At 39.9% G+C, this 27586-nt stretch overlaps 1 protein-coding gene across 1 annotated transcript; it reads left to right on the top strand.

The window, feature by feature from the left end:
* The first annotated feature begins 4987 nt into the window (after window positions 1-4987).
* On the top strand, window positions 4988-27376 carry GTF2A1 (general transcription factor IIA, 1, 19/37kDa). The gene is made up of 8 exons (XM_009993980.1): window positions 4988-5083; window positions 6764-6971; window positions 14092-14204; window positions 14841-14916; window positions 18876-19009; window positions 19876-20196; window positions 22316-22405; window positions 26775-27376. The coding sequence occupies exons 1-8, from the start codon at window positions 5069-5071 to the stop codon at window positions 26880-26882; spliced, it is 1065 nt and encodes a 354-aa protein (XP_009992282.1). The 5' UTR covers window positions 4988-5068; the 3' UTR covers window positions 26883-27376.
* Window positions 27377-27586: the final 210 nt, after the last annotated feature.

Raw genomic sequence — 27586 nt, 5'->3', positions numbered from 1 at the left:
ACTTAACGGCACTTTGCCAAGGTCTTACTGAAAGTAATGTAACCCTTAAAGTAATGTTAATACTACAGTTTTCTCTACGGGTGTTGGGCTGCAGACACTGCTCAGTGTTTTCTGTGCATTTCTGGTGACCGGTGTACAAATACTATACTGCAGCCTAGGCAGAGCAAAGGTTTTAGAATTTTCACTAATACTTGCTTGAATAACAAAATTTGTTATACTGCAAAAGAGTATACAAAACAAAATGCAAAGCATCCCAGTTTTCCTTTCCTAATCTGAAAATTTAGAGGCCTGCCTGTCAATTAGGGTCATGCAACTGCAAAGTAGCATAGTTCTGATATTTTGTCAGGTTTTGTATCAGAAAAAAAATTGAAAAGTAGTCAGCCATTACATGTGGGGCAGTTATTCAGTAGGATGCGTATCTGGTATATGATCTGAATCTGTTGTCTTTTATAAACTTCTGGCTTTATTATTTTATTGCAGGAAAAGGCTCTATTTCTGTATAGTAAATTAGAGATTTTGCGTCTGTTTTTTGACCAAGTTAGTACTGAATAGCAAAATATATATATTTTGAGTAATCTCTGAATGCTTGTTAATTCCACAATTGGCTAAGACTTGCTTTCTCTCAGCTGTATTTCTGTACTGGCATAACTTCTGTGAAGTTCTCTTGGAAGTTGTCTGTGTTTGAACACTGTGTTTGCAATCACAAATTCAAGCATAAAATGAGCCTGCTTCAAAAAGGCGTGCTTTAGGTTAATTTTCAACTAGATAACGAAACAATGCAATAGTGCATGGTTGTCAAATTCAGGTTGTATTTTATAGCAGGGAATCTAGGGTTATGAGAGATTAATAGAAATATTTTCAAATACTGCAGCCAAGTGATAACTTTAGGAAGCTAGACTTTGAGCCTAATGTGTGAATAGTATCATGTCATCATCTCATCAAATCTGAATTGCTAGCAATCTTTCTTCCTAATAAAGAACAAATATAAGACATTAACAGTTACACACAGTATAAGATTTTGTGGGTGACAAAGGTAATTTATTTGTAAAAGTCCACAACATAAAAAAAACTTAACTTTTAATGTTACAGTGGATTATATGCACTTTTAATGCATATCTTTGATCTAATTGTGACTAAAACTAGCTACCTTTACAGTGTGCTCATCTAGCTGTCATATAGCTAGTTTCCAGCTCTTAACTGCATAGACAGGAGAAAGATTAGTGACGTTTCAGGAATAACTGCAGGTGCAGCCAGGAACAAACTGTTGTCAGATGCAGAAAGCTTACCCTGGCATACCTCTCCATAATATATTGGTTGTTGGAAACCCAAACTGCTGAAATCCCAAGTGTTGTGATAATTACAAAGAGATGCAGTTTTTCTATCCTTGAAACTGAAGGAATGTAGGAAGTGTAAGCCCCCAAAGGCACGTGGTGTTTCTTAAAATAGCGTGCTGATTGCTCCTTAGATTTGGAGATTGTGTGCATGTGTAGCAGTCTCACCATACTCAGAGTTTTCTTTACAAGATGCACAGAGAAAGTGAAATATAATTGTTCCCTTATGTTCCCAGAGGGGGAAGTACTCGATTTCAAATCTTTTCTATGTGTTTGTGGTTGTATCTAATAAATCAGGAATTTTAATTGTTGTCTTTAATCTGTAGTTAAGTGTTGGGAACAGCATTTATTGAACAGTGATTTGAGTATTTTGCTCTTAAAAGAGCTTGAAGTTTTACAGCAATGTACTCTTTATGAGGGAGGTATTTTAATATAAACCAGATGAAGGCATGATTGTTTTAATAGCAATCTTTAAAGTCGCCATTATATTCTCATTGCTTTCTCTGAATGTGGAAATTTACTGGATATCTCATCTGCTAACCCATCTTTAAACTTGTTAAGTAATTGGATTCCCATGCTTATTTTTTGAGTAAGCAGTGTGTGAAAAAAATCACAGTCTTAGGTGGTTCATATAAACAGCTTGAGCATCGTATAAATAATGCTTAAAGCCAACAAATACTTAGCGTATATCTCAAACAATATAGTGTGCTTCCTATTAAAGAGCAGGACTTAAGGCTGTGTTTCAATTTTACTGGGTTTGCCTCTGTTGAGGTAGAAGAAGAATATTCTGTGATAATCCTCAAAATTCTACTGTGGATGGCTCTTGAAGGCACTCTGTTCCCTCTGTGGAAGGCATTGCATTCACCTGAGCTGGACGTTCTGTAGGAGTGTACACGAGAGTATTTTGAACCAGGCAGAATTTTTCTGAGTTTTACACAAATGTGTAGGTAAAATCAGACACACACTGTTTCATTCTAAGTGTGTAGATAATTTCTACTCTATTCCCTTCCTTCTAATCATACAGCCATGCGTGTATCATGTATCCTGATACTGCCTGACTAGAACACTGTCCAAAAATTGACCCTTCTTTAGATCCAGTGCCTTTCTGCTCTCTTGCTAAACTAATCCTGGACACAAGAATCCAGTATCATGCTCTTTGAATATTTTTTTTTCCCTTACTACACAGGGAAGAAAGGAAACATTTCCAAGCAGACTGTTGGGTGGTAGGGTTGGTTTGTTGTATCTGAATGTTTGGTATTTTTTCCTGGGGCTTTGTAGGCTAAGGAGGCTTTGTGAATAAACCTTACAAAAATACCTGACTGTGGAGATAGGAGGTAACTGCTGGTGGAATTTACTAGGGCCTGTTTGTGTAAAATCTGTTTTATTAGAAAAGTGAACCTAATAGGTGATTTAAGGAGAAAATACTGTCTCCACCCTGCAGGAATTTTAATTGTAATTTCAGATGCAAAACTAGTTCTCTTGACCTAAGTGAAGTGACTCACGTGCCTGAGGTTAAGCATGTTTATTTGCAGAATGTGGTTTTGGCATTAAGAAACAGATGCTTTTAATACAATAAGGAACAATATATGGAATAGGTTAAGTAGCGTTTCTGAGCTAGTTGAATCATATAGGCTTTATTTAATTTGTTTAATTGTAGAAATTATAGGACTTTATGTTATTAAGTAGAATGTCTTTTTGCATCTGCTATGAATTAAATCTAAGTGGAAAAATAATCCTGTTAATGATGCTTGGTATTTCAGGGTACTCACTATACAGATTTAAAATAGTAGCACTGAAGAAGAGTAGTTTGGCCTTGGAAGTCTCTTTCAGTTATCTCTGTAAGCACCATTAATACTGTACTTGAAGCCTGAATACGTGAGCATGCAATATTTTCTGGAAAGGAAAAAATCTGGAAGTAGCCTGGTATGTTTTGTTTCTTTTGGAGAAGTTAAGTTTTGGACATAGGTGCCGTAAATATAGTTTTTAAGGATGGCAAACTTTACCTGTTACTTGAGGCCAGAATTTTTTAATTTATTTTTTTTTAGAGGGACAAGTAACAGAAGGATGAATTCTAACATTTCAGCTACTTGATTTGCATCAGCATGTAGTAAAGTGGAAAAGTGGCTAACTGCTGAAACGTAAAACAAAAAAAAAGAATAGGGTGCTGATAGCCTGCCACTTGTCCAAATATTGACATGTGGTCAATAACAGAGAGTGTTAAGCTGGGTTTTGTTGGTGATTTTTTCTTTGGTGTTTTTTTCTTTGAGGCTTTTTTGGTAAGAAAAATCACTTGGGTATGCCCAAGTATGGAGGGTTTTTTTAAGCAGTAAGGATATAATGCATTAAGCACCCATCAAATTGCTTAGTTCTTAATTCCAATTCTTTTCTCCTCCTGTAATACCAATTTCTCTAAGGATTTTGGTTCTGGTGGTTGCCTTTTGCTTAAGGAAGTTACAGAACAGCATAGAGGAAGATGTCAGCTTACAAAGAGATCAGTTTAAAAATGGATCACAGCCCAAGGGGCTGCCTTGGTCAGTGAAGTATATATGGTTCAAAGGCTACAGATTGATCACCCCTAATTTAGAACTCATGGTGCTATCTTGCAATTAGGTAGCACAGATACATAAACCAAATCAAAATACCATTGAGGTTCACGCATACGTAGAGAGGTCCAAGCTGTGCTTTTTAAAAGGTAGAGCACATGCACAGTACTATTATCCTGTGGTAGTGTTAATTAAATTTTGTGCTTTAATTGTTAAGTATTTATATTACCATTTAGGAATTGTACCCGCGTTTAAAAATTACACCATGGCTGAGGTTGGAAGTGACCTCTGGAGGTCACCTTGCAATCCTCCTGCACAAGCTGGTTGCCCAGAACTATGGGAGTCCCAGGGATGGAGACTCCACAACTTCTTTTGGCAACTGAAAGTGAATTGACAGTTCACTTTATCGCTGGCACTTTAGGCATGAACTCAGCATAACAGAATAATGTATTTGTGGTATTTCCCCCTGAAAAATTTCAATGTTAAAACCTAAGTTCTTACTGCAAACAGAAGTCTGTCTTACCTCATATGGTATATTCAATAGTTTCTGTAAACAGACGTGTACATTTTTATTTTTTTTTCCTGTAAACAGAACAACAGGACATTCACATGAATGCTTCCAGTTTTTTGAACCTTCAGCATTTTTCAGCTCTACCATTGGGAGCTGTATTTAGTTCCTGTTGAACTAGCAAGCTCTAACAAGTTTATTTTCACTGTATTTATCTGATATCCTTTTGCACTTTTAAAGTTGTGATGTTAATATTTTGCACACATGGGAATATTGTTGCATATTCAGTATGTACGTTGGCAAACAGGTGATAAATTTACTGAATGGAAGACAATCTCCTTTCCTCTGTTTTGTATTACACTCCTGGTGGCTGGAAAACTCTTGTGCCGTAATTGTATCACAAAAGATTGCTAACAGCCTCTTCTCTTTTCACGTTTGTTGAGCGGCTCTTCCTGATTTACACTTTTTGGGATATTTTAGTCACTTGGAAACATGCAGTGTATTATGTAATGCAGTTTTTTTGGGGGGGACATGTTATTTTAATGTTAGTGTGATACATTTATTTTGAAATAATGCTGACTAGTTACTTTTTTTTAAAGCCTAAGTTGTACAGGTCTGTAATTGAAGATGTCATCAATGATGTCAGAGAAGTTTTTCTGGATGAAGGAGTTGATGAACAAGTTCTTATGGAACTCAAAACAGTAAGTTGCAACTCAAGCGTTTTTCAATAGACCAATACAGCAATTGGATTTCAGATCTGCTCACCGTTGTACACAATAAAAATACTATTTTTTTTAGTTAGTTAAGCATTGTATTAATTTGCATATTTGTAGCCCCATATCATATGAATTACACTGTTGTGTAGAGAGATCTGCTCGTCATGTTTACTTTCCCTAATTTGGCATGTCAAACTTGGCATAAACTAACAGCAGACATTCAAATTCACAGTTTTATTTCAGTCCCCAAAACACGATATCTTTAAAAAAAGGAGGGAAAATATGTTTATTTTAGAGGCAGACTATTCATAAGATTTATTTGCAGGAAAAATAAAATGACTGCTCTTCTTGATGTTTTTGGCTTTGAAGAAGAGGAGTTGCATTGTCGGATGCATTGTCAGATTTTTGCGTGTATGGTCTGTAGTTTGTGGAAGTATTGTTTTGGGGAGGGGTGGTCTCTAATAAATTGCACTGTGTGCATCACACGTTTCTGAAACTCTTGGATTCAGTGCTGTACATAGACTGGATTTGAACTGTTACCAGGATTCTGAAAGAAAGGCAGGATGTTGACCTGAGCTCTAATGGGTTGCCTATAGCTTTCTTCAAATTCTTCTTGAGTAAAAGTGGGGAGGGAAGGGAGAAAGAATAAATCAAGTAGAAGGAAGATGGAAAAGTAAATGCCTGCTTAGCTGTCATATAAGCTCTTCAGAAAATGGGTTGTCCCACACTCTTAGTATTTTTTAAGTATTAAAAAATGGATGAAGTGGGAAAGGAATTTTGAGTTTGGCTAGGTAGAAACAGGTAAAGACTTTTTTTCATTAAACCTTGACTTGGCTTGGAAACAGAGTAAGCGCTGTAAGGAAGGCACCTTGGTGTTTCTGTCACAGACATGTTCTGCAAATGATGTCAGAAAAGATTGAATGAGGTAAGAGAAAATAAGGAAAAAGAAGTATTGAAGAGGAAGGCTTAGAGACACGTAAGCAGAATTTGAAATCCAAGGTCCTGGCTGCCTGTGGTCTTTTTGACTTCTGTATTACAGAATACCTGCATTGCTCTGTTTTTGCAGGAGCTGCTCTTTTTGTGTCTCTGGCTTTTCCTGGGAGATATGTCAGCTGACAAAGAACTGAAGGGCTGGAAAAGCTGGATTTGATATTGTGGTAGAAGCTCTACAGAGGCATTATCTTAGGTATACTGGTAGTTTGAGTTGAAGTGTATTATGAGGCAGTAGTCTTCAGACAACTCTTATTAAGGAGTTCCCAGAAGAAATGTCTTGATGAAGTCAGATAAAGAATTTTTTTTTGTGAATAAAGAGGAAAGAAAGAAAGAAAGAAAGTAGAGAACTGAAAATTTGAAGGTTAATTTGAAGTCACCAGTCTGTCTCTAACCATGCTTCTGTTAGGGTTGTTAGGAATCTTCCATGCTCAGAAGCAAGAAAGAATGTTAAAGCTTAAGCTTGGATTGACAACTCTGAAGGGTTATTTAATTTCTCTTTTTAAAACATTACCTTTGTGGGGTTCTCTCCAGTCTTATTTGCCTAAGGGCATTTTGGCTAAGTACACAAGATAAACAGTGAAAATACATTTTGCTTTTGGCATACTATCTTTATATTTTTACAAATTTTGTTGGCTAAAAGTCATACCTAAAAATTTGTCTTTTCCATACTAGCTGTGGGAGAACAAGCTCATGCAGTCCAAGGCTGTAGATGGCTTCCATTCTGAAGAGCAGCAGCTTTTGTTGCAGGTGCAACAACAGCAACAGCAGCAGCAGCAACAGCAGCATCATCACCACCACCATCACACACAACCTCAGCCACAGCAGGCTGTGCAGCAGCAGTCTCAACCACAGCAAGTCCTTATTCCAGCATCTCAGCAAGGTCAGATTTACTCTCTAATCTCTCTGGGAAAAGACTCTCAAGTTACACTAACTCTTTAGCATACTCTAAATCTAGGACAGAATGTGTGTCTGCTGGATAGCTTTGTGTTAAACTTTGTCTCTTCATTGAGTCTTGTTTAATGGGTTGAGACAAAAAGTTTCCTGGAGAAAAATCCTTTGGTATTTGTGTTAGTCATATTCTTCACAAGATTTTGGAAAAACTGAATTCTCCTCTTGGTGTTCTACTACATAGCTTATGTTTTCAGAATACACTACTTGCAGTTTTGTCAAAAATCCATTAGCAGCTCTGTAATTTCAAGCCAGCATACATACGCAGTTGGCAATTTAGTCATAAGGGAGTAATATCATTAGGAGCAAATTAATTTAAAAATATATATTATTGTTTAGCATAAGTGGATGCTAGGATGTAAAAAATACTTGTATAACAGTCTTGGTGAATGTAGGAGATAATGTTAGAACAAGTTTTGAGTGAAAAGTGTAATGGCTGGGTATTTTTGCGGTCTTAAAGGATTGCACACTGTGTAGGTGTGGATGTTCAAGGTATGTTGTACTTAGCTGTAACTTGTTTCTTGTAATCATAGTCTTGTGTATTCTTCATTAATAATTTAAGGGAAACATTTTCAGCAATTACATTTTAATTTGAAAACTAAGATAAATACTGCTGGATGAAAGTGTAAAAAAGTCTGCCACCTGTGAAATGCTTGAGTTGCATTTTCAGTGTGTTATTAAAATTGTGGCATAAAATATTTATCTGTGGTAGTCAATCACAGACTTCAGACATTTTATAAGATTTAATGGATCAGAATCTGTGTTGTCATAGGTACAAAAGATACAATGAGCTGATTTCCCCCTCCATCTCCCCCAAAAACCCACCCCAGTATATCTTCCTAAGAGAAGAGAGCTATTGTGACAAAAACATGTTGGGTTTTTTTGTTTTTGTGGTTCTGTTTTGGTTTTTTTCTTCTTAAAGTACTTTGTATTTTGGCTGGACATAAATCAGTTGTGACTATTGGGATAAAATAATTTTTGAGATCAAGACCCCTAAATACGTGTGGCTTCAAATGATTCCAGTGTCCCAGCTTAAGTTATAGTCAGCAGAAGCTGGAAAGTCTACTCACCAAGACCTCTAGTGGTTCCTTAGCTGAAGAGCTGTGACTCTACAGACCGATTTTCCTTACACTAATATGGGGGTCTCTGTTCTGCCGTTTGTGTCTTCGGGTCGAATGAGATCCTGCTTATAGTAATGCACTTAAAATTGATTTATTGTTGCCCAGTGTTTTAGCTTATGACCAAATGACAGTGTGGAAGCTAAGTCAAATTAGGATATCAAAGCTCTTCAATCACAGACATGCAGTTTTATGAATTTACTTGCCTTCCCGGTTCCATGGGGAAGGTGGTGTAGTAGTTCCTTTCATGACCTGGTGCAGTCTCAGAGAGAGAGAGAGAGAGAGATCAGGACAATTGGCATGGTAATTTCTGCTGTCCCGTATGTGGTCCTGGCACAGGGTCATGAGATTTCCTTGGGTTCTTTTGCTCTGCTTGTGTTTCCTGAAAGTTGGAGGGATGGCGTTGGATCTTGGTACAAGGTTGTGGGGCTTCCCACCTCTGAATTTTTTCCAGAACTCTCAGTTATACCTAGTATTCTTAAGTGTCCTTGGTTACAGGATTGAATGGAGAATGCCTTGTCGATGATTTCATGAGCTTATTGTAGTAGCTATGCTAACTAGACCTAACTCAAGCTAGCTGCTGCATCCTGTTAACATACTCTTTATCATGTAACAATCCTTGCTGAAGTCTGGTCAGTTAATGGTGACAGATAAATGTTGCCATCTACAAAAAGTTTTCACCTCCAGTGTTCCCCCAGATTACCTTCTCTGTTTCTCTTCCAAATCTATCAGTCCACTGATAGCAACATGCCTTGGTCTTTGTTTCCAACATTAGACCAAATGTATAACTTATAGAATCATAGAATCATAGAATCATAGAATCTTAGGGGCTGGAAGGGACCTCGAGAGATCATCTAGTCCAACCCCCCTGCCAGAGCAGGGTCACCTAGAGTACATCACACAGGAACTCATCCAGGTGGGTTTTGAATGTCTCCAGTGAGGGAGACTCCACAACCTCCCTGGGCAGTCTGTTCCAGTGCTCTGTCACTCTTACAGTAAAAAAATTTTTTCGGATATTCACCTTGAACCTCCTATGCTCCAATTTACACCCATTACCCCTTGTCCTATCACTGGTCATCACTGAGAAAAGCCTAACTCCGTCCCCCTGACACTCACCCCTTACATATTTGTAAACATTGATGAGGTCACCCCTCAGTCTCCTTTTCTCCAAGCTAAAGAGACCCAGCTCCCTCAGCCTTTCCTCATAAGGGAGATGTTCCACTCCCCTAATCATCTTCGTAGCTCTGCGCTGGACTCTTTCGAGCAGTTCCCTGTCCTTTTTGAACTGAGGGGCCCAGAACTGGACACAATACTCCAGATGTGGCCTCACCAATGCAGAATAGAGGGGGAGGAGAACCTCTCTTGACCTACTAACCACACCCTTTCTAATGCACCCCAGGATGCCATTGGCCTTCTTGGCCACAAGGGCACATTGCTGGCTCATGGTCATCCTCCTGTCTACCAGGACCCCCAGGTCTCTTTCACCTACACTACTCTCCAGCAGTTCAGCCCCCAACCTGTACTGGGACATGGTGTTGTTCTTCCCCAAATGTAAAACTCTGCACTTCCCCTTGTTGAATTTCATCATGTTTCTCCCCGCCCAACTCTCCAACCTATCTAAGTCTCTCTGAATGGCAGCACAGCCTTCTGGTGTGTCAGCCACTCCTCCCAGCTTAGTGTCATCAGCAAACTTGCTGAGGGTACATTCTATACCCTCATCCAGGTCGTTGATGAAGATGTTGAACAACACCGGTCCCAGTACCGACCCCTGTGGGACTCCACTAGTCACACACCTCCAACCAGATTCTGCCCCATTGACTACAACTCTCTGACTCCTTCCTTTCAACCAGTTCCTAATCCACCTCACTTCCTGATCACCAAACCCATACCTGATCAACTTTTCTACAAGGATGCTGTGGGAGACGGTGTCAAATGCTTTACTGAAATCAAGATAAACCACATCTACCGCTCTACCATCATCTATCCACCTAGTAATTTCCTCATAGAAGGCTATGAGGTTAGTCAAACATGATTTACCCTTGATAAAACCATGCTGACTGCTCTTGATGACCCCCATGTCCTTGATGTGCCTGGAGATAGTGACAAGAACAAGTTGTTCCATCACCTTTCCAGGGATGGAGGTGAGGCTGACCGGTCTATAGTTACCCGGGTCCTCCTTCTTGCCCTTCTTGTAGACTGGAGTGACATTTGCTATCCTCCAGTCCTCAGGCACCTCACCTGTTGCCCATGATTTACTGAAGATGATGGAGAGTGGCCTAGCAATGACCTCCGCCAGCTCCCTCAGCACCCTTGGGTGCATTCCATCTGGACCCATTGATTTATGGATGTCCAGATTACTCAACTGATCCCTAACCCAATCTTCATCTACCATGTCAAACTCTTCCTCTATCTTGACCTCTTCTGGGGCTATATGAATCTGGGGCTCATAGGGAGACCCTGCAGGAGTGAAGACAGAGGCAAAGAAGGCATTCAGCACCTCTGCCTTCTTTATATCCTCTGTCACCAGGGCTCCCACCTCATTCCTCAATGGGCCAATATTGCCTCTATTGCTAGTTTTGCTAGCTATGTACTTGAAAAAGCCCTTTCTATTATCCTTAACCTGACTTGCAAGGTTAAGTTCCAAGGAGGCCTTAGCTTTCCTAATTGCCTCCCTACATCCTCTGACAACAGTCCTATATTCCTCCCAAGTGACCAGCCCCTCCTTCCATGATCTATAGATTTTCCTTTTCCACTTAAGTTTGCCCAGTAGTTCCTTCTTTAACCATGCAGGTCTCCTAGCACCCTTACTAGATTTCCTAACCATTGGGACACTCTGATCCTGTGCTTGCAAGAAGTGGTCCTTGAATGTTGACCAGCTATCTTGAGCTCCTTTATTTTCTAGCACCCTGTCCCATGGGATTTCCCTTAATAGATGATTGAGGAGACCAAAGTTTGCCCTGTGGAAGTCCAGGGTTCTGGTCCTGCTGGGTATTTTGTTCCTTCCACACAGGATCCTGAACTCCACCATCTCATGATCACTGCAGCCAAGGCTGCCATTGACCACCACTGCTTCAACAAGGCCCTCCTTGCTGGTTAGTACAAGATCCAGCAGCGCTCCTCTTCTAGTCGGCTTGTCCACCATTTGCATTAAGAAGTTATCATCAATGCATTGGAGGAACCTCCTAGACTGTGAAAGGCTGGCTGTGTGAGTCTTCCAGCAGATATCAGGGTAGTTGAAATCTCCCATGAGGACCAGCGACTGTAGTTGTGAGGCTGCTTTCAGTTGCTTGTAGAAAGCCTCATCAACCTCCTCACCTTGATCAGGAGGTCTGTAGTAGACCCCCACAACTGTGTCACCCGCACCTGCTTGCCCCTTAATTCTTACCCACAGAATTTCAACATGCCCCTCATCAGCCCCTGCATGAAACTCAATACATTCTAGTTGCTCTCTCACATAAAGAGCAACCCCACCACCTCGCTTCCCTGCCCTATCTTTCCTAAAAAGCACATAACCATCCATGGCCACATTCCAGTCATGTGAGCTGTCCCACCATGTCTCTGTTATTGCTACTAGATCATAACCCTTAGCCCGCACACAAACCTCTAACTCCTCTTGCTTGTTCCCCATGCTGCGTGCATTAGCATACAGGCATTTCAGGAAACGAACAGAGCACACTGGTGGGACTAAATCCTCCTTGGACGACCTGACTTTGGGCCATGGTGTGTTCCTCTTGTGCTTGTCCCTAACAGGCCTGGTTTTCTCCCCTTCCCCCTTCACATCTAGTTTAAAGCTCTATCAATGAGCCCTGCCAAGTCCTGCCCCAAAAGCCTCTTCCCCCTCTGGGACAGGTGCATCCCTCCTGCCACCATCAGTCCAGGTGCCTCATATAGCATCCCATGATCAAAAAAACCAAAACCCTGGCTATGGCACCAATCTCTTAACCATTCGTTGACCTGCAAACTCTTCCTATATACCTCCCTACCCATTCTTGCAGGAGGGATGGAGGCAAACACTACTTGCGCTCCAGACCCCCTAACTAGCTGTCCCAGGGCCCTGAAGTCTCTCTTCATTGCCCTTACATTTCTTGTAATAATTTCATCACTGCCAACCTGAAAAATCAGCAGCGGGTAGTAATCGGAAGAATTCACAAGATTGGGGAGTTTCCTTTTAACATCCCTAATCCGAGCCCCAGGGAGGCAACAGACCTCCCTGTGAGATGGGTCCGGCCGACAAATGGGCCCTTCTGTCCCCCTCAGAAGGGAGTCACCCACCACAATTACTCTCCTTTCCTTCTTGATTGAAGAAGTCCTAAGGACTCGAGGTGACTGACGAGTCCTAGGCACTTCACTAGGTAAGTTTACCCCTCCAACTTCATTTTCCTGTTCCTGAATTTCCAATGCCTCGTATCTATTCTTCAAGGGCAACTGAGAGGGTGGAAGGGGTTGGGAGGATTTTTTCTTGCCTCTTCGAGGTCGAACCTCCTTCCATTCCTTAATATCTCTTGAGTCCTCTCCATCTGTCTGGTGACAGGAGGGGAAAGGATCCGTCACTTGCCCAACGTCTTCTATCTGCCCCTGCCTCAGGGTTTGACTCCACCAATCTATTTCACTTTCATATTCTCTAATGGCCCTCAGTCTTGCAACCTCCTCTGTCAGCTCAACCACCTGCCTGAGGAGATCATTTACTTGCTCACACCGCACACATGCGCTGTCACTGGTTCCCTCTGATACCAGTGCCAGACTCAGGCATTCACTGCAGCCAGAGACCTGCACTGCTGTGCGCCTGCTTGGGAGCTCCGTCTGAGTCCCCACATTCTTTTTCACAGTGGTTTTTGGCCGTGTTGTGACCATGATCAATCTAGTTACTAGTCTGCTTTTCCTAGGATAAGAAGGCACCAGCTGCTCCCTGCCTGCCCTCGCGCAGCTCTCTGCCTCTCCGCCTGCCCTCGCGCCTGCCACGCGTCTCCCCTCCGGAGGCCGCTGCCGCTCTCTCTTCTGCGCTGCCGCGTGCTCAGATGAGGCTGCCAAATGGCCGCTTTTTAACCCTTGCCGCCGTTCACAGCCACACCCCCTGCCACGTCAGCCTTCCTCTCCCTCGCAGGCTTCCCGCTCAGACTCGGGTCTCCTGGCTCTGCCTCGGCTTCACCGTCTCTGGGAAGCCCGGCTCCCTCTCAAATCCTCAGTAAATTTAAAGGAACAGCTCTCACCGCTGCCAGTGCTGCTGCCGCTCTCTCTTCTGCGCTGCCGCGTGCGTTACCCTTTTATTGCAGTTTTTATCTCTAAAGATTAGTTTTGGTTATCTAATCTTGCTTTAAACACTCTGGCTTAGTAAAAAAAATTGCTTGCAAAGCAGTGAAAACAACAGCTAATGCAAGTTAAATATGTGCATTAGACAAGAATTCATTACATTTTTAGCACTTTTATGGTAAAGGCACATGAAACAAAGCTTCATGGTTGAGCAAAACTGCAGCAGCTTGCTTAGCCTTCACTTCTTTGTTACCTGCTGACCTTATTATAGAAAAGAACCTGAACTTCTTGACTCAAATAGCATGATATAGCCAGAGACTGAAAGCACGTAAGTATCTACCTATTTTTAGAAGTTTTACAGTCACTTCAATGTGATTTGTAACTTCCCAAGTCCGATAGTTAAGCACTTTTTTTCTCTCATTCGGCTCTATCTTGTTGGTGAGTGTTAAAAAAATCAGTGTTGCAAGAATGAGCATATACCACAGACTACTGTTCAGTAGAAAGTTAAATAATTGATTTGGAATAACTGTGTTTTATAAGAAACATTTAAGGTGGTATTAAAGAATGGATCTGACCTTGAATTTCTTGGAAGACAGAGAGTAATGGTAGTTTATTCATCTGCCTTTGAGACATGAGGATGCAGACAAGCACTTTTCATTTTTTCTTGGTGATCTCTAATTTTGGCAGTTGTATCTACTGTATTGACCTCCCAACACAGGGAGATCATACTTCTTATAAACAGGAAGTATTCACTCTACCCAGTAATAAACTACAACTACCGGAAAGGAAGCCGTAGGGAGGTGGGAGTTGGCCTCTTCTCTCAAGTGAATAGAGGCAATATGAGAGGAAATGGCCTAAAGTTGCATCAGGGGAGGTTTAGACTGGATATCAGAAATAATTTATTTACCAAAAGAGTGCTTGGACACTGGAACAGGCTGCCCAGGAAGGTGGAGTCAGCATCCCTGGAAGTGTTTAAAAGAATTACAGATGTGAAAACAAGACAGATGAACACAATCATTGCTTCAGTACCTTAGGTTTCTTCAGATTTGTAGGCCCGTATCTTTAGCTGTTTTGAAAACGTGTGAGTAAAATTGCCACATGAGCAATGCAGTGTTATACTCTGCTAATAGATCCAGCAAAGTGGGCAGAGGAGAAAAAAAACCTTCAGAGCTTACAGATAAACCAAGAAATGACATGGAGCTGGGTTAAGGTGTGATGCTGATTGTTGCTTCTGCCTTCTTATTAAGGAAGAAGGAAAATATTTTTTGTATGTAGTATAATGTGCAGTTGATTAATGCTTGCGTTTCAATAGTTGCAGAAACTTGTGTGCAAATTTTGTAAACAGCAATAAAAAGGTACATATTTTCAGGCGGTATGTTTTGAGATGAAAAGCTGGCAATAATGTCCATGGTTAAAAATCTTCCCTTGTATTTCAGAGTGCTGCAGCCACTGCAGCTACATTGGCTCTCCCTGCGGGCGTTACTCCTGTTCAGCAGATACTTACAAATTCAGGTAACTGTCTTAATGTTGAGATCAAACAATGGTTCTGAGAATGCTTGGGAGCAAGGAATTCTGGGGTTTACTCCCTGCTATATATTGCTAAAAAGCAGAACCTGGGAATCCACCCTTACAAGGTAGTTCAGTCTCTTCACTAGATGCCTGGACTCTTGTTCACTGCCTTGTGTTAGATTCTATGCAAGCTTTCCCCACTTTTTCAAAAAAGGGCATGAAGCAAGAAGACAAGTGTTACTGTCTGTCCCCTTTGCATATTTCTGAGCTTTGTAATGCATGACCTGAGTGCAGATACTAGACCGGTTACAAAAGAGTAGGATCACTTCACCTGTGACTTCAGATGAGGAATGTCTTAAGGTTTCTTGTACCTGCTAAGCACACACAGTGGAATTTATAATTTTGCTGGCAATGCTGATTTTTACTTTAGGTGTTTTAAAGTACTGTCATGTTGTACTTTTAGACTGTAATTTAATTTTACTTTATGAACAGCATATCTGATACTTTGTATTTTTTATAAGATCAGTTCTGTATGGAGAGGAAGGGAAGATCTGACAAACCTAATTTTCTAGAATTTGTTGCTGCTTTTGTCAGAGAAACTCATCTAGTCTGCTCAGAATCACCTGGGACTTAACCTTTCTGCTTTAGACATTTGAATGTTTAATGGCTATGTTGTTGAACAAAAATATGTAGCAGTTCTAGTAATTCACATCTTTCCAATTTATAAGGAAACACATCTGTGTTTGTCACAGCATAGAATAATTTGCTGCTTAAATTTGTTACTTCTGTCATGGTAATTTTTTTTCTTCAGTTACAAGTATTAAGAGTATGTTTTCTTAAACAAGGGGCTAGGGAAGTCCCTTCTTTCAAATATACTTAGTTATTTCAGTAAAAAGGGCTCTGCATTTTTCTGTGGAGGGAGAACAGGAAGTAAAATCAGTCTTTGAGGGATATGTATGAAGTTCAGGATTATCTAATTTAATTTCTTCTCCATCTTTCTGATTACAAATGTGAAAAACTAATGTGGAAATATTTTTTAGCTCTTGCTTTTGAGAATTGGAGACCATCTTCAAAGGTGTGTGAGTCTTAGATGTATTTTGTGAAGCAAGGAAAGGTGTAAGATGATAAAACTATAAGATAATAAAAGAAGATTGAGTACAGACATGGGAACAGAAAGGAGAATGTTGCTGTTTAACCTCAGCTGCCAACTAAGCCCCACATTTTCTCGCTCACAACCCCTTGGTGGGATGCAGGAAGAGAATCAGAAGGGTAAAAGTGAGAAAACTCGTGAGTTGAGATAAAGATAGGTAAAGTAAAAGCTGCACATGCAAGTAAAGCAAACCAGGAATTAATTCACTACTTTCACTGTCAGGCAGGTGTTCAGCCATCTCCAGAAAAGCAGGGCTCCATCATGCATAACTAAAACTTGCTTGTGTTATCAACACTGTTTTCAGTGTTGATATTCAGATGAATACAAAACACAAACCCATCCTAGCTACTATGAAGAAAATTAACCCTTATTCCATACCCTTTATGTCATGTTCAGGTCCCACACCTCATTAGCCACCACCTCCTTTCCCATCCTTTGATATAACACACAGATATCTTTAATTTAATTTATGGAGCACCCTTGATAAATGTTCAGAAATGTCTACATAATGTCTAATGAATGCATTTAGTCCATGACTTTGAACTCCATCTCTTATGGTGGTCATTCAGGACAGGGTGGTATGTTGGTCTGGTTTCTGTGACCAAAACCAGCTCAGGTCTTGTCACTGCTGTAGTTGCACTGCTTTTTGTAGTTCTTGTCCTCTCTTGGTTCAGGTGGTTCCTGCTGTAGTAATCCTCATAACATGCAACTCAAATTCCAAGTTCCAACAGTTATTTCCATTGCAATCTTCATCCCTGGTGCCTTTGGACCAGACCATCAGGTTTAACATGGCAATGAACTCATCCCCTTGCCCGTGCTCCTGCTCAGACGTATCCACAGACTGCATTCTGTTAGGGATATACCTGCTCCAAGTGGAGCCTTCGCTGTGAGCCACAGTCTCTCCAGGGTTAAACCTCATGTGGCATAGTTTTGCACACAGCCTCAGTTGTTTTGGGGTGCACCTGTTCCAGCGTGGCCTCCATGGACCACAATGCTTTCAGAGATACACTTGCTCCAGTGTGGCTTTACCCCACAGCCTCAGTCGCTTCGGAAGTAAACCTGCTTCAGCATGGCTGTACTCATGGCTGCAGTCCCTCCAAGGCTGTACCTGCTCTGTCATATGCTTATCCATGGCCACATGCTTTGAGATGCTCCAGCATGAGCTCATGAACAGTCACTGGTGCTTCAAGGTGTACCTGCTGCAACATGGACTTATACTTTGAGATGTACCTTCTCCAGCATGAATTTCTTCTTGGGCTCCAAAGCCTACAGATTTATACCTGCTGTGCCACAGATATAACCACAGATGCTTTGAGTTATACCTTCTTTGGCATGGGCTTATCCACAGCCAGAGCTCATACTGGAATTCCAGCCTGTCCAGTACACAGAAACAGCAGTGATGCCCTTGCCATCTGCCAGCCCAGGCACATCACCACTGCTGTTATCAAAATGTTTGCAGGCACAGCAGAGTAAGATGATAGTACAGCAAGCAGTGAAAGCAAAAAGCAGCCAGTAACAGGCACTATAATATATGGTAAGGCAGGCAAGTGCAATTCAAGTGTAGGAGCCTGCCAATTAATAGCTAGACAGCAGTAACAGATATAAATTCTGTCTAGTACATTCTAATAAAATCTCTTGTTATCTCAAACCCTTTGAGTCCCACATTGAGCACCAAAAAGTACTGTTGTGGTTTAACCCCAGCCAGCAACTAAGCACCACACAGCTGTTGACTCACTCTCCCTTGGTGGGATGGAGGAGAGAATCGGAAGGGTAAAAGTGAAAAAAACTAATGGGTTGAGATAAAGACAGTTTAATAGGTAAAGCAAAAGCCATGTACACACACAAAGCAAAGAATGAATTCATTAGTTCCCCTTGGCAGGTAGGTGTTCATCCCCAGGATGCAGGGCGCCATTGCACCTAACTGTTACCTGTGAAGACCATCACTTCACATAGAAACATAGATGGTTTGGGTTGGAAGGGACCTTAAATATCATGTCCCCCTCTTCTTCCTTCTCCCAGGTTTATATACTGAGTATTATGTTCTATGTCCCAGCTGTGTGCTCTCCCAACTCCACGTGCACCTCCAGTCTACTTGCTGGTGTGCAGCAAGTGGGAGGAGCCAGGAAGGCCTTGACTGTGTGTAACACTGGTCAGCAATAGCTATAGTACCTGTGTGTTACCAACACTGTTTTCAAATCCAAAATGTAGCCCCATATTAGCTACTATGAATAAAATTAGCTGCTGCAGCCAAAACCAGCACAGAGTGGTAGGTAATTAGTGTAAGGATAGATTTTTCAAAATGCAACTGCATAATATTGCAAAGAAATTTACGCACAGCAGAACTTATTTGAAGGGGGAAGAATCTGAGGAAAGGACATCATCTGACAGGATCCTGAAATACCACATTGTTAGCAGGGGATAGAATTTTTGTGGTGTGAATACCTGTATTCTTATTTTAGTATGTGTTAATTTGTCTATCTGTAATATCTGTCGTTTGAAACATGAGATATGTTCATAAATGAGGGCTTGTATTTAAAATACTGTGCTGCATTAAAGGATTATACTGCAGCTTGCATATGTAAAATTATTTTTGGATTGCATACCTCACCACTGTATTCAGATGATAAACATCCCTATCAGTTCTTGGTTTCTGACACTGCTGCTATAGCATATCTTTATACTGGTGAAGGTGAAACTTAAATGCTCTTCTTTAATTGTCATTGGTGTTACTCCAGGAAACAAGCTACTAAATTAAGATAATTTTACTAATTAATTTCTACATTTGATGTATTTGATATTTATTCTGTTACAGGCCAGATCCTTCAAGTAGTTAGAACTGCAAATGGAGCTCAGTACATCATTCAGCCACAGCAACCAGTTGTTCTACAGCAGCAGGTCATACCACAAATGCAGCCTGGTGGAGTACAAGCACCTGTTATACAGCAGGTAAAGAAAATTTTGTATAGGTACATGTGAAAGAAAAAACATTATAGTAATTACTATAGAGGCTTGCGTTTTTGTGAGCAATTTGAAACGGAACACAAAGTCAGAAAGGATAGACTTAAAAAAAAAAAAAGATAATTGTGTCAAGTAGTGTGTTTTTTAAAAAGGATTAATTTTGAAATTTCCTTTTCTGTGTCACTTATTCTCACCAGATTCTGACTGGTTGTGGTTTAAAATTTTTTTTGCATATCTTTTGATGACAATTATATGCATAATTCTAGTCCACATCCTTTAAAAATGTGTTTATCAGTTAAAATTAGTCTGTGTCACATGACATGTAGAAGAAAATGCCTAAACCACACACTCCCCTTGGGTATTTTAGTTGTGAATGCAGTATGTATTACAAAGATTTTTGTTCAGCTACAAGATGTCTGTGCTTCCAGATTGTGGAGGCATTGAATTTAGCATCGTGTCTCAGTTATGTAGAGTAAGTATGGATTACAATTTATAGAGAGTTTCAAATTAATGTTTTATAGAAAGGCCCCTTTCAACCCCTAACATTCAGTGATTCTGTGAACCTAAACATTCCTCTGCTGTGCTTGGAATTTGTGTGATCATAATGCTAGCATTTTGGAATGGAAAGACAGGTTTTCTTAGCTTTAATAATGCAAAATGTAGATGATTAACACCAAATAGTGAAAGAAGGTATTTAATTGAAAATTAAATTATGTATCTGTTATAGGTGGAATATTTGTAACTGTTGTTTCTCTGATTAGTATAAGTTATATTGATATGCTTCAATTGTTTGCTGTAAGTTATGGTAGTCTGTTAAAACAGTAGCCACAATACTTGCAATTATATTCCATCAGGTTTTGGCTCCTATCCCTGGAGGGATTTCCCAGCAGACAGGAGTGATTATTCAGCCTCAGCAGATCCTGTTTACAGGAAATAAAACACAAGTCATACCTACAACAGTGGCTGCCCCTACACCAGCTCAAGCACAGATTCCTGCAGCTGGTCAGCAGCAACCACAACAACAACAGGCACAACCACAAGCACCACTTGTTCTCCAAGTTGATGGAGCAGGGGACACGTCGTCCGAAGAAGAAGAAGATGAGGAGGAAGACTATGATGATGATGAAGAGGAAGACAAAGAAAAAGATGGAGGTGAAGATGGCCAAGTTGAAGAGGTAATTAACATTGTTTCAGAAGACTGGAGCATGCTTGTGTTTATTTTGTTTTTGCAATATTTGAAAGAAAAACTGTATGCATTCAATTATATTCCCATCATTTCGAGTATATAACTTTTATCCTTGTATTTCAAGTTCTTTATTTCCCATATTGAAGTTGTGGAAACTGTGTCTTAACAAAGCACCTTGAAATGCAGCTGGAGAGGGTGAGGAAGACAGCAAAAACTGTTAATTGTCATGAATGCTCTGAAGTTTCTAAAAACTTCAATAGTAACATTTCTGATGTTGTGTAGAGGTTGGCCGTGAAATTATGAAACCTTCATAAGCAAACAAATAGTCAGCTCCACTTGGGACTGCATGCACACAACAGCAAGGTGTTGGGAAGATTGACTAGAGGGAGAGTATATGTTTAGTTCACTGAGGGGACTAACAGATGTGGCCTGACCTGGTATCTCACTGACTACCCTTGCTTTCTATTACACTAGAACAAGCTTGAAAAGTCAAACTTTATTATAAAGCATCTTCTAGAAACAGATTTGGCCTTGATTTAATGAAAACAGGAGATAGGAGCAGGAGTGAACATTCTTCCTAACTTGTTGCATTCTTAACAATATATGCTAAATCTAGAATTTAAATTTGCTCTGTTTCAGACTTCAGCCAGTGGTTCTTACTAAGTTTTGGTGTGTTGCAGCAAAAAGCCCCACAAGAATAAGACATTTAAAAAAAATAGGTGGGAGGGATAATAAAAAGCTAAGCACACTGTTATTTCAGTCTCTGACAGAAAACTTGGTACTCCCTCAGTCTTTTCCTAAAATGTATTTTGAACTGTCAGAACATTTCTGAACTTCCATAGTTCTCTGCAGCCTTTTCTGTTTTTTTAACATTCCATTTAAAATGCCAATATGAGGACCTATATATGAAGCATTTCGTGGTCTGTACTGCCCATTCAGTATATGCAGATAAAACCTATTTTTTAACAATGGGCCAAATCAGATTTTCTGTAGTACATTTCCAGTGGTGTTTAACAGTCTTTTTCTGTTAAAACGTACAGGTTGAGTTCACATTGTTTTTCCATTATGTTGACAAAAATTGATGTCAGTTTAAATGTTTCAGTAGTTGCCTTATTAAGTATAAGTCATCATGGTTAAATATGAAGTGTTCTTTAGTGGTGTCTTAAAGCTAGCATTTTTGTGGAAAATCTTTTATATGCCAAGACTTTATTGTCAGCATGCCAGAGATCTGTTATTTTTGCTATCTTTGTTCATCATCAGTTACTTAACGAGTGAACCAGTTCCTCAAAAGCTTTTGAAGTCACTTAAATATAGCGTGACTTTGGAGGGAATTAGGATCTCTAGTACACCTTTCTCCTCCCTCACTAACATCTCCCCCGTTTATCTTATATATTTGAGAGTAGATGGAAAGATGAGCATTATACAGAAGACTGAACAAAAGCAGTTTTGCATTTTTGAAGGTTGTTTTAGCTTTTGAAATGTTTGTTATTTACATGAGGTGAAACCCCCCTAAACTTGTGCTGGAACAGAATGTCAGCAGAAAGAGAAAAAAAATGAAAGTAATTTTTAAGGGACAGGAAAATACATTCTAGAAGGTCTGGAGAAGTTATTTTATGTGTATCTGTTGTCTTTCTTTCTCCTGTAAAAACTGTCTACATGTGTTGAGGTCTAGTACTGTTTGTGGCACATCAAACATGAATAAGTCAGAAGTTTTTGTTCTTAATGGTACACAGGGAGTGATGTGACTAATGTTGCCTTTCCACTGTGTAGATGCTATAGAAAAATGTAAATTTGCATAATGATAATTTTTTTGTAAAGACGATGTGCAAGCACTGTAACATTTAAAGTAGCAACAGTCATGATGACAAAAGGCTGCAGTGCTCAGAATCTGGCCTGGACACTGAAGTTCCAGATTAAAATTGGTAAGAACGGACAGGAAGGAAGTGTACATACATCGTCAGCCCTCTGTTGAAAAGTTTAATATTCTCCACCTCAAATGCATGTTATGTCCTGTAGTTCATAGGTAAGACTGTAGCCTCATGTGAGTAATCAAAGTAATGGGTTTGATCTTACTAAGCAGAATGACTTTTTGCATGTGTTTCTTTCAGGAGCCTCTTAACAGTGAAGATGATGTGAGTGATGAAGAAGGACAAGAGTTGTTTGATACGGAAAATGTTGTTGTGTGCCAGTATGATAAGGTAATTGAACAGAATTGAACAGAATCCAGTAATTCTATTTTCTCTGTCCTTTTTCCTATCAGGTAATAATCTTTAAGTCATACCTTTATCATTGCTAAGTACAATTAGATCTGTAAGGGTTATAATTTGAAGCAGAAAAAAGCTGTAAGGTTGTTGAATAAGAACTATGTTGAGAAGAATGGCTTGGTTAGAAGATCTTCAGTTATGCACAGACTCTGCTTAGACTTGTCATCAGATTCAGCAGCAAATTTAAGACAGAGGCAGGTGGTGTCACTATCTGCATCCCAGCCATCTGTCTCCTCCGGACTGTAATCCAAAACCCTTAGCTTCAAGGCAGTTCATGAGGATAGTGAGGGACCTCAGAATAGCAGTCAGAAAAGCTTGTTAGTTGTGCTAAAGCTGAGTGTCACCATTTGACTCAGGTCCGACAACAGTGCTCTCGATCCCCTCCCCCTCCCACCCAGGTAGGGAAGGAGAGAGAGAAAAAGAGAGAGACTTGGCTGGATTGAAAACTAAACTACACAGCTTTAATTAAACACTAATGAATGATATAAGAAAATATATACAATTATATGCAAAGATGTTCAGGTATGGGCAAAAGCCTCTCTCCCCCTGCCACCCCCAGCAACTCCCACAGCACTCCCCTGAGATTAAGACAGTCCCGAGGAATCCTGGAGATGCTGCTGGAGAAAGCGCAGAGTGATGAGCGTCAGGAGAGCTCGGGCCTAAGGGTCGACGGTGATGGATGGACGGAGTCCTCCCTGGACACCGGCCATGGACGGAAGAGAAGGGGAGAAGAAGCAGGAAGGAAGTTGTCTTCTGTGATCTCTGACCTTCCTCTGAGCTTACATAGATATATGGAATGGGATATTTCTGGCCAATTTTGCTGTCTGTCTAACAGCCTCCTATGGGGGGGGTCACAGATCTCCCCGTAGTGTCTGAGCTGGCAGAGTGAAGGTGCAACCTTGAAGACCCAGCAGTTACAAAAACATTCCAGTGTCTTATCAGCCTAGCAGAACACACAGTTGCTAGTTAAAGCTTACTGAAGGAAAAAAAAAACGGTAACAGGAAAATTGGCTTAATCCTGGCTCAGACTAGGACGCTGAGCAACAGGAACTACTCTGAACTCCTCCCCCTCTTAAAAGTTAAAAATGTGAACTCAGGGGAGAGCAGTGCCCATTGTTAATCTCTAGTGCTATATGCTCTGAAATGACTTCATCACTGAGCTCGTCTCACCACTTCTTGTGGTGGCATTCCAAAGTGGGTGCCTTCTGGCCAGTTTGTAATTGCTTCATCCTGGCTCAAACCAGGACAATCACTTACCAAACGGGTTGTTCATTTCGCCTCTGTAAATACACAGGATCAGCTCAATTGTCCTGAGCAGAGTTCCCTTTGTCAGCTGGTGGTGAGTGCCTCTGGAACAACATGACAGGGACAAACAGGTAGCAATGCTCATATAAAGAATCTTACCATCCTCCTGTGAACTGTCCATTGAGGGAGAGATACAGGCTTTGAAGCAAATGGCCAGCAGAGAATTTTCTCATTAATTTCTCAGAAATTAATTTAATTATTTATTTGAATCCTTGTAAACTTTTTCTTATGACAAGAAGTTTCATAAATGAGTTATGTGATGTGTGGAGAATTTTCTAGTTTTAACCCATTGGTTTAATATGATGCCTCGTAGTTCTTTATTTAGAAAAAGTGTTTCCTCTTCTCTTTCTCAGTGCCTTTTATGATATTGCAAATCATCATAACCCTCCTCAGTCATCTCTTCAAAATTGGAGCTATGCTTCACTTGGTTATTTGTACAGCTGTCCACAAACATTTGGTTATTCTTACTTTGATTCTCCAGATCGGTTTTATTCTTTTTTATCTTACTTAATACAGGTAGACAAGGTTGAAGTGGGTTCAGAGGTATTCATACAATGGGTGAACCTTCAGTATATTGGAACAGGCTGCCCAAGGGAGGTTGTGGAGTCTCCATCTCTGGAGATATTCAAGACCTGCCTGGATGCAGTCCTGAGTAATGGTGTCTAGGCAGTCCTGCTTTAGTGGGGGAGTTGGGCTAAAATGGTCTTTAGGGGTCCTTTCTAACTCTGACATTTCCATGATTCCATGATATTAAGTGGCGTAGCAATGTTCTACAATAGTTCATGTCTGCTTTTGACACTACTGAACACAGAGTTGGTATTCTCATGGAAAAGTCTTAGAACATTGGGATCGCATTCCCAGCTTTTATTTGTCAACTCAAACCCATAATTTTTTCTATCCATGTGAATTGGAGCAATGTTTTCCATTGTTACTACCTTCATATACATTGAATGCCACCAGTGTTTTATTACACAATGAGTTAGGGCAGCAACGTTGTTCTGCAGTTCTTCAGTAACTGTTCCTTTGTATTATATATATTTATATATATATTTGTATTATATATATTTATATGATATTTTGTCATTTTCCAGATGACTAGTGAATTCTTAAACCTTGCAGACTCAAGCCAGCACAAATCTCTTTTGGAATTATTGCATTTTCACTGTAAAAACAGTGTCCTTACCTTTCTTTTCCCATATTTATTCAGTTACTCATTCATCAGAGTACCTTCCTTACCACGTGGCAGCTTGAATGCTTGTGGTGAGAGATTTTTGTTGAATGCCATTTGGAAGGGCTAGTATATAAGCCAGGCCTTTCCTGATTCACTTACTTGCCATTGCCACTGACTTTTTAGCATAAAGTGAACACTGGTGGTCTTTTACTTTTTCTGATGCCATTTCTGATACGTGGCAGGTACTTATTTACTCTGTCCTTACAGTATGGTGTTTGGGAATTTTTGGTTTTTCTTTTATCTTTTTTGCAAAAAAATATGCTCTTCTACCTTTAGACTGAATTTTGTTCAGTTCCTTTGGTTTTAAGTCAAGCCTAAGAACACACAATTAATTAAACCCTCTTCTAGTGGATTTGTGGACTAATTACCCCTGGGAAAATGTCTTATGTAGTTCCTGTTAGTTCTGGTGATATTTTCTGTTGTAAAGCCCTGCACACTGTTTTGAACCAAGAAAAGGATTGTGTGTTTTTTGGATTCCTGACTTAACTTCTTCATAAAGTAGGACTTGACTGTATGGTGTTTAAAACAGCCTCAAATGCTGCACGTTGGTTTACTCAGTAGGCCTAAGATAATGGAAGTCTTGCAATACTACAGCTGTTCCTTGCCCTTATACCTTTGATCTCCTTCATCACCATTGGTCAACCAGCTTCCTATAGTCAGGTAGTATTTGGGAATGGGCTTGGAGAAGTAAGTTACTTCTGTGTGGAACATTTTTGTAAAGAGAATATGAATAAAACTTTTGTTTTACTCTGTCTTACCCTGTATCATCAGGAATATCCATTGTAACCTGGACATCCCATAGGCTTCTGTAATACAGACTTGCTGGGGTGCAAGGATAGAATGAATGTCTTCCTTCCCCCCCTCCTAGTTTTTCTTGGGTTGCAAATAACTGGACTGATAGCCCAGCTGAATCTTGCAAATTGCTATCATACAAAGCCATAAAAGGGCCAATATTTTAATTAGGAAGGCTGTAGGTTAAAGTTGAAGCTTCGTGTCATTATCCCCGATAATGTACATATTACTTTTCTCACCTGACACTTCATGATGAAAACTGAAATCTAAGTCATACACCATGACTCACACTTGGGGATCAATTATAGAATATAAGATTAGAATATATATTCTGTATCAGGTTGGGCGTTTTGTACCATGAAGACTTTCAGACTGAAAGCCTTGTAAGTATTCTACTTGCCTTTTAACCAAAACTGAACTTGTGGAAACCCAGAGTCAAACTCTAATATTAGGAGCAGAAAGTTGAATAGGCCTGCTGTCAACCTACACATAACATAATCCAGCTAGTTTTCATGGAGAATGGAGTATACACAAGAGGTGCAAATAATAAACTCTAGTGTTCGACCCCTTCAGGTCTGGTTTAAAACATCAGACTTTCTGTTGCAATGCTTGAAAGGGAGAGTTCCATAGCCATTGTAATCAAAGAGAATGTAATCAAACTAAAGTGCACAGGTGGATGTATCTCTTCCTTTCCAGCCACCTCTAAAAATGAGCTGTATGCTTTGGATTTTGGAATGCCTCTGTGCTTGTATGATTTTGTGACAGTTGCTGTTCCCAGTTTCAAAAATGAAAACAGAAATTGCTGCTATATGCATAATTAGATTTTGTTTTCCTTAGATAAATGCAGAATGTATTTTCAAGATATTTTTAGTAATGTCTAATACTTACTTTTGTTTTTACTTCATAATTTTTTTATGCATTATTACCTATTTCTGATGCAGACTTACAGTTCAACTTTTTTTCCCCTGTTTTTAGATCCATAGAAGTAAAAACAAATGGAAATTTCATCTCAAAGATGGCATCATGAATCTTAATGGAAGAGATTATGTATTTTCCAAAGCCATTGGAGATGCAGAATGGTGAAGTTTTAAAAGACAAAACAAAAAACTCCCTGTAAAAGGAAAAATATCAAAAGCAGGAAAGGTTGAGACTTGGACATATACTCCAACCAAAATGTGTTTCTGCACATCAGAAATAAGAAACAGAAGTATTGGAACAAAGAAAAATGTGGCAACAAAGACACTACTTCAGATGAGCAAGCCATGGACTGTAGCAGCTATAGCATTGTCTGGGAGCTGGTTTTGTGTGTTAGGAATACCTTAATTATCAATTCTACTTACAGGTACCTACAGCTGGTATTTAGCATGTAAGGCTTTGTTTCCCCCCCCCTCCTTCTTCCCTTGATTTAAGATTTTAAAATACTTCTTCCACTGATTGAAGGAACTCTTCCCTTTGATAGATTATTAATCTGAAAATGCTTATTGTGTGTACAAATCTTTGCTTTGAACACTTCCTTTTGGTAGTGAGGATGATCGGAATGTTACTTAAACTGAGTGCAAGCTTTGTACAGAAGGGTAAGAATTAAGGTGTTAAATTTTAAATAACTTGTATAAGGAAAATATTTTTAATTCTGATATGCTCATTAATTATTATATCTATTTGTTGTTTTCAGTTCCCCATAACAGGTTATTGTTCCTAGCGGTTATGAAATGGTAAAATGATCATTTATATTTCAAAATTACTTTAATCTCATGTAAGTGGTACCTTTTATTTAGGGCTGTATTTTT

The sequence above is a fragment of the Chaetura pelagica genome, unplaced genomic scaffold, assembly GCF_000747805.2.
Source record: "Chaetura pelagica isolate M959 unplaced genomic scaffold, ChaPel_1.0 scaffold11, whole genome shotgun sequence".
NCBI classification, from domain to species: Eukaryota; Metazoa; Chordata; class Aves; order Apodiformes; family Apodidae; genus Chaetura; species Chaetura pelagica.
The sequence above is the reverse complement of the archived record's forward strand: the minus strand, read 5'-3'. Positions and strand labels throughout refer to the sequence as shown.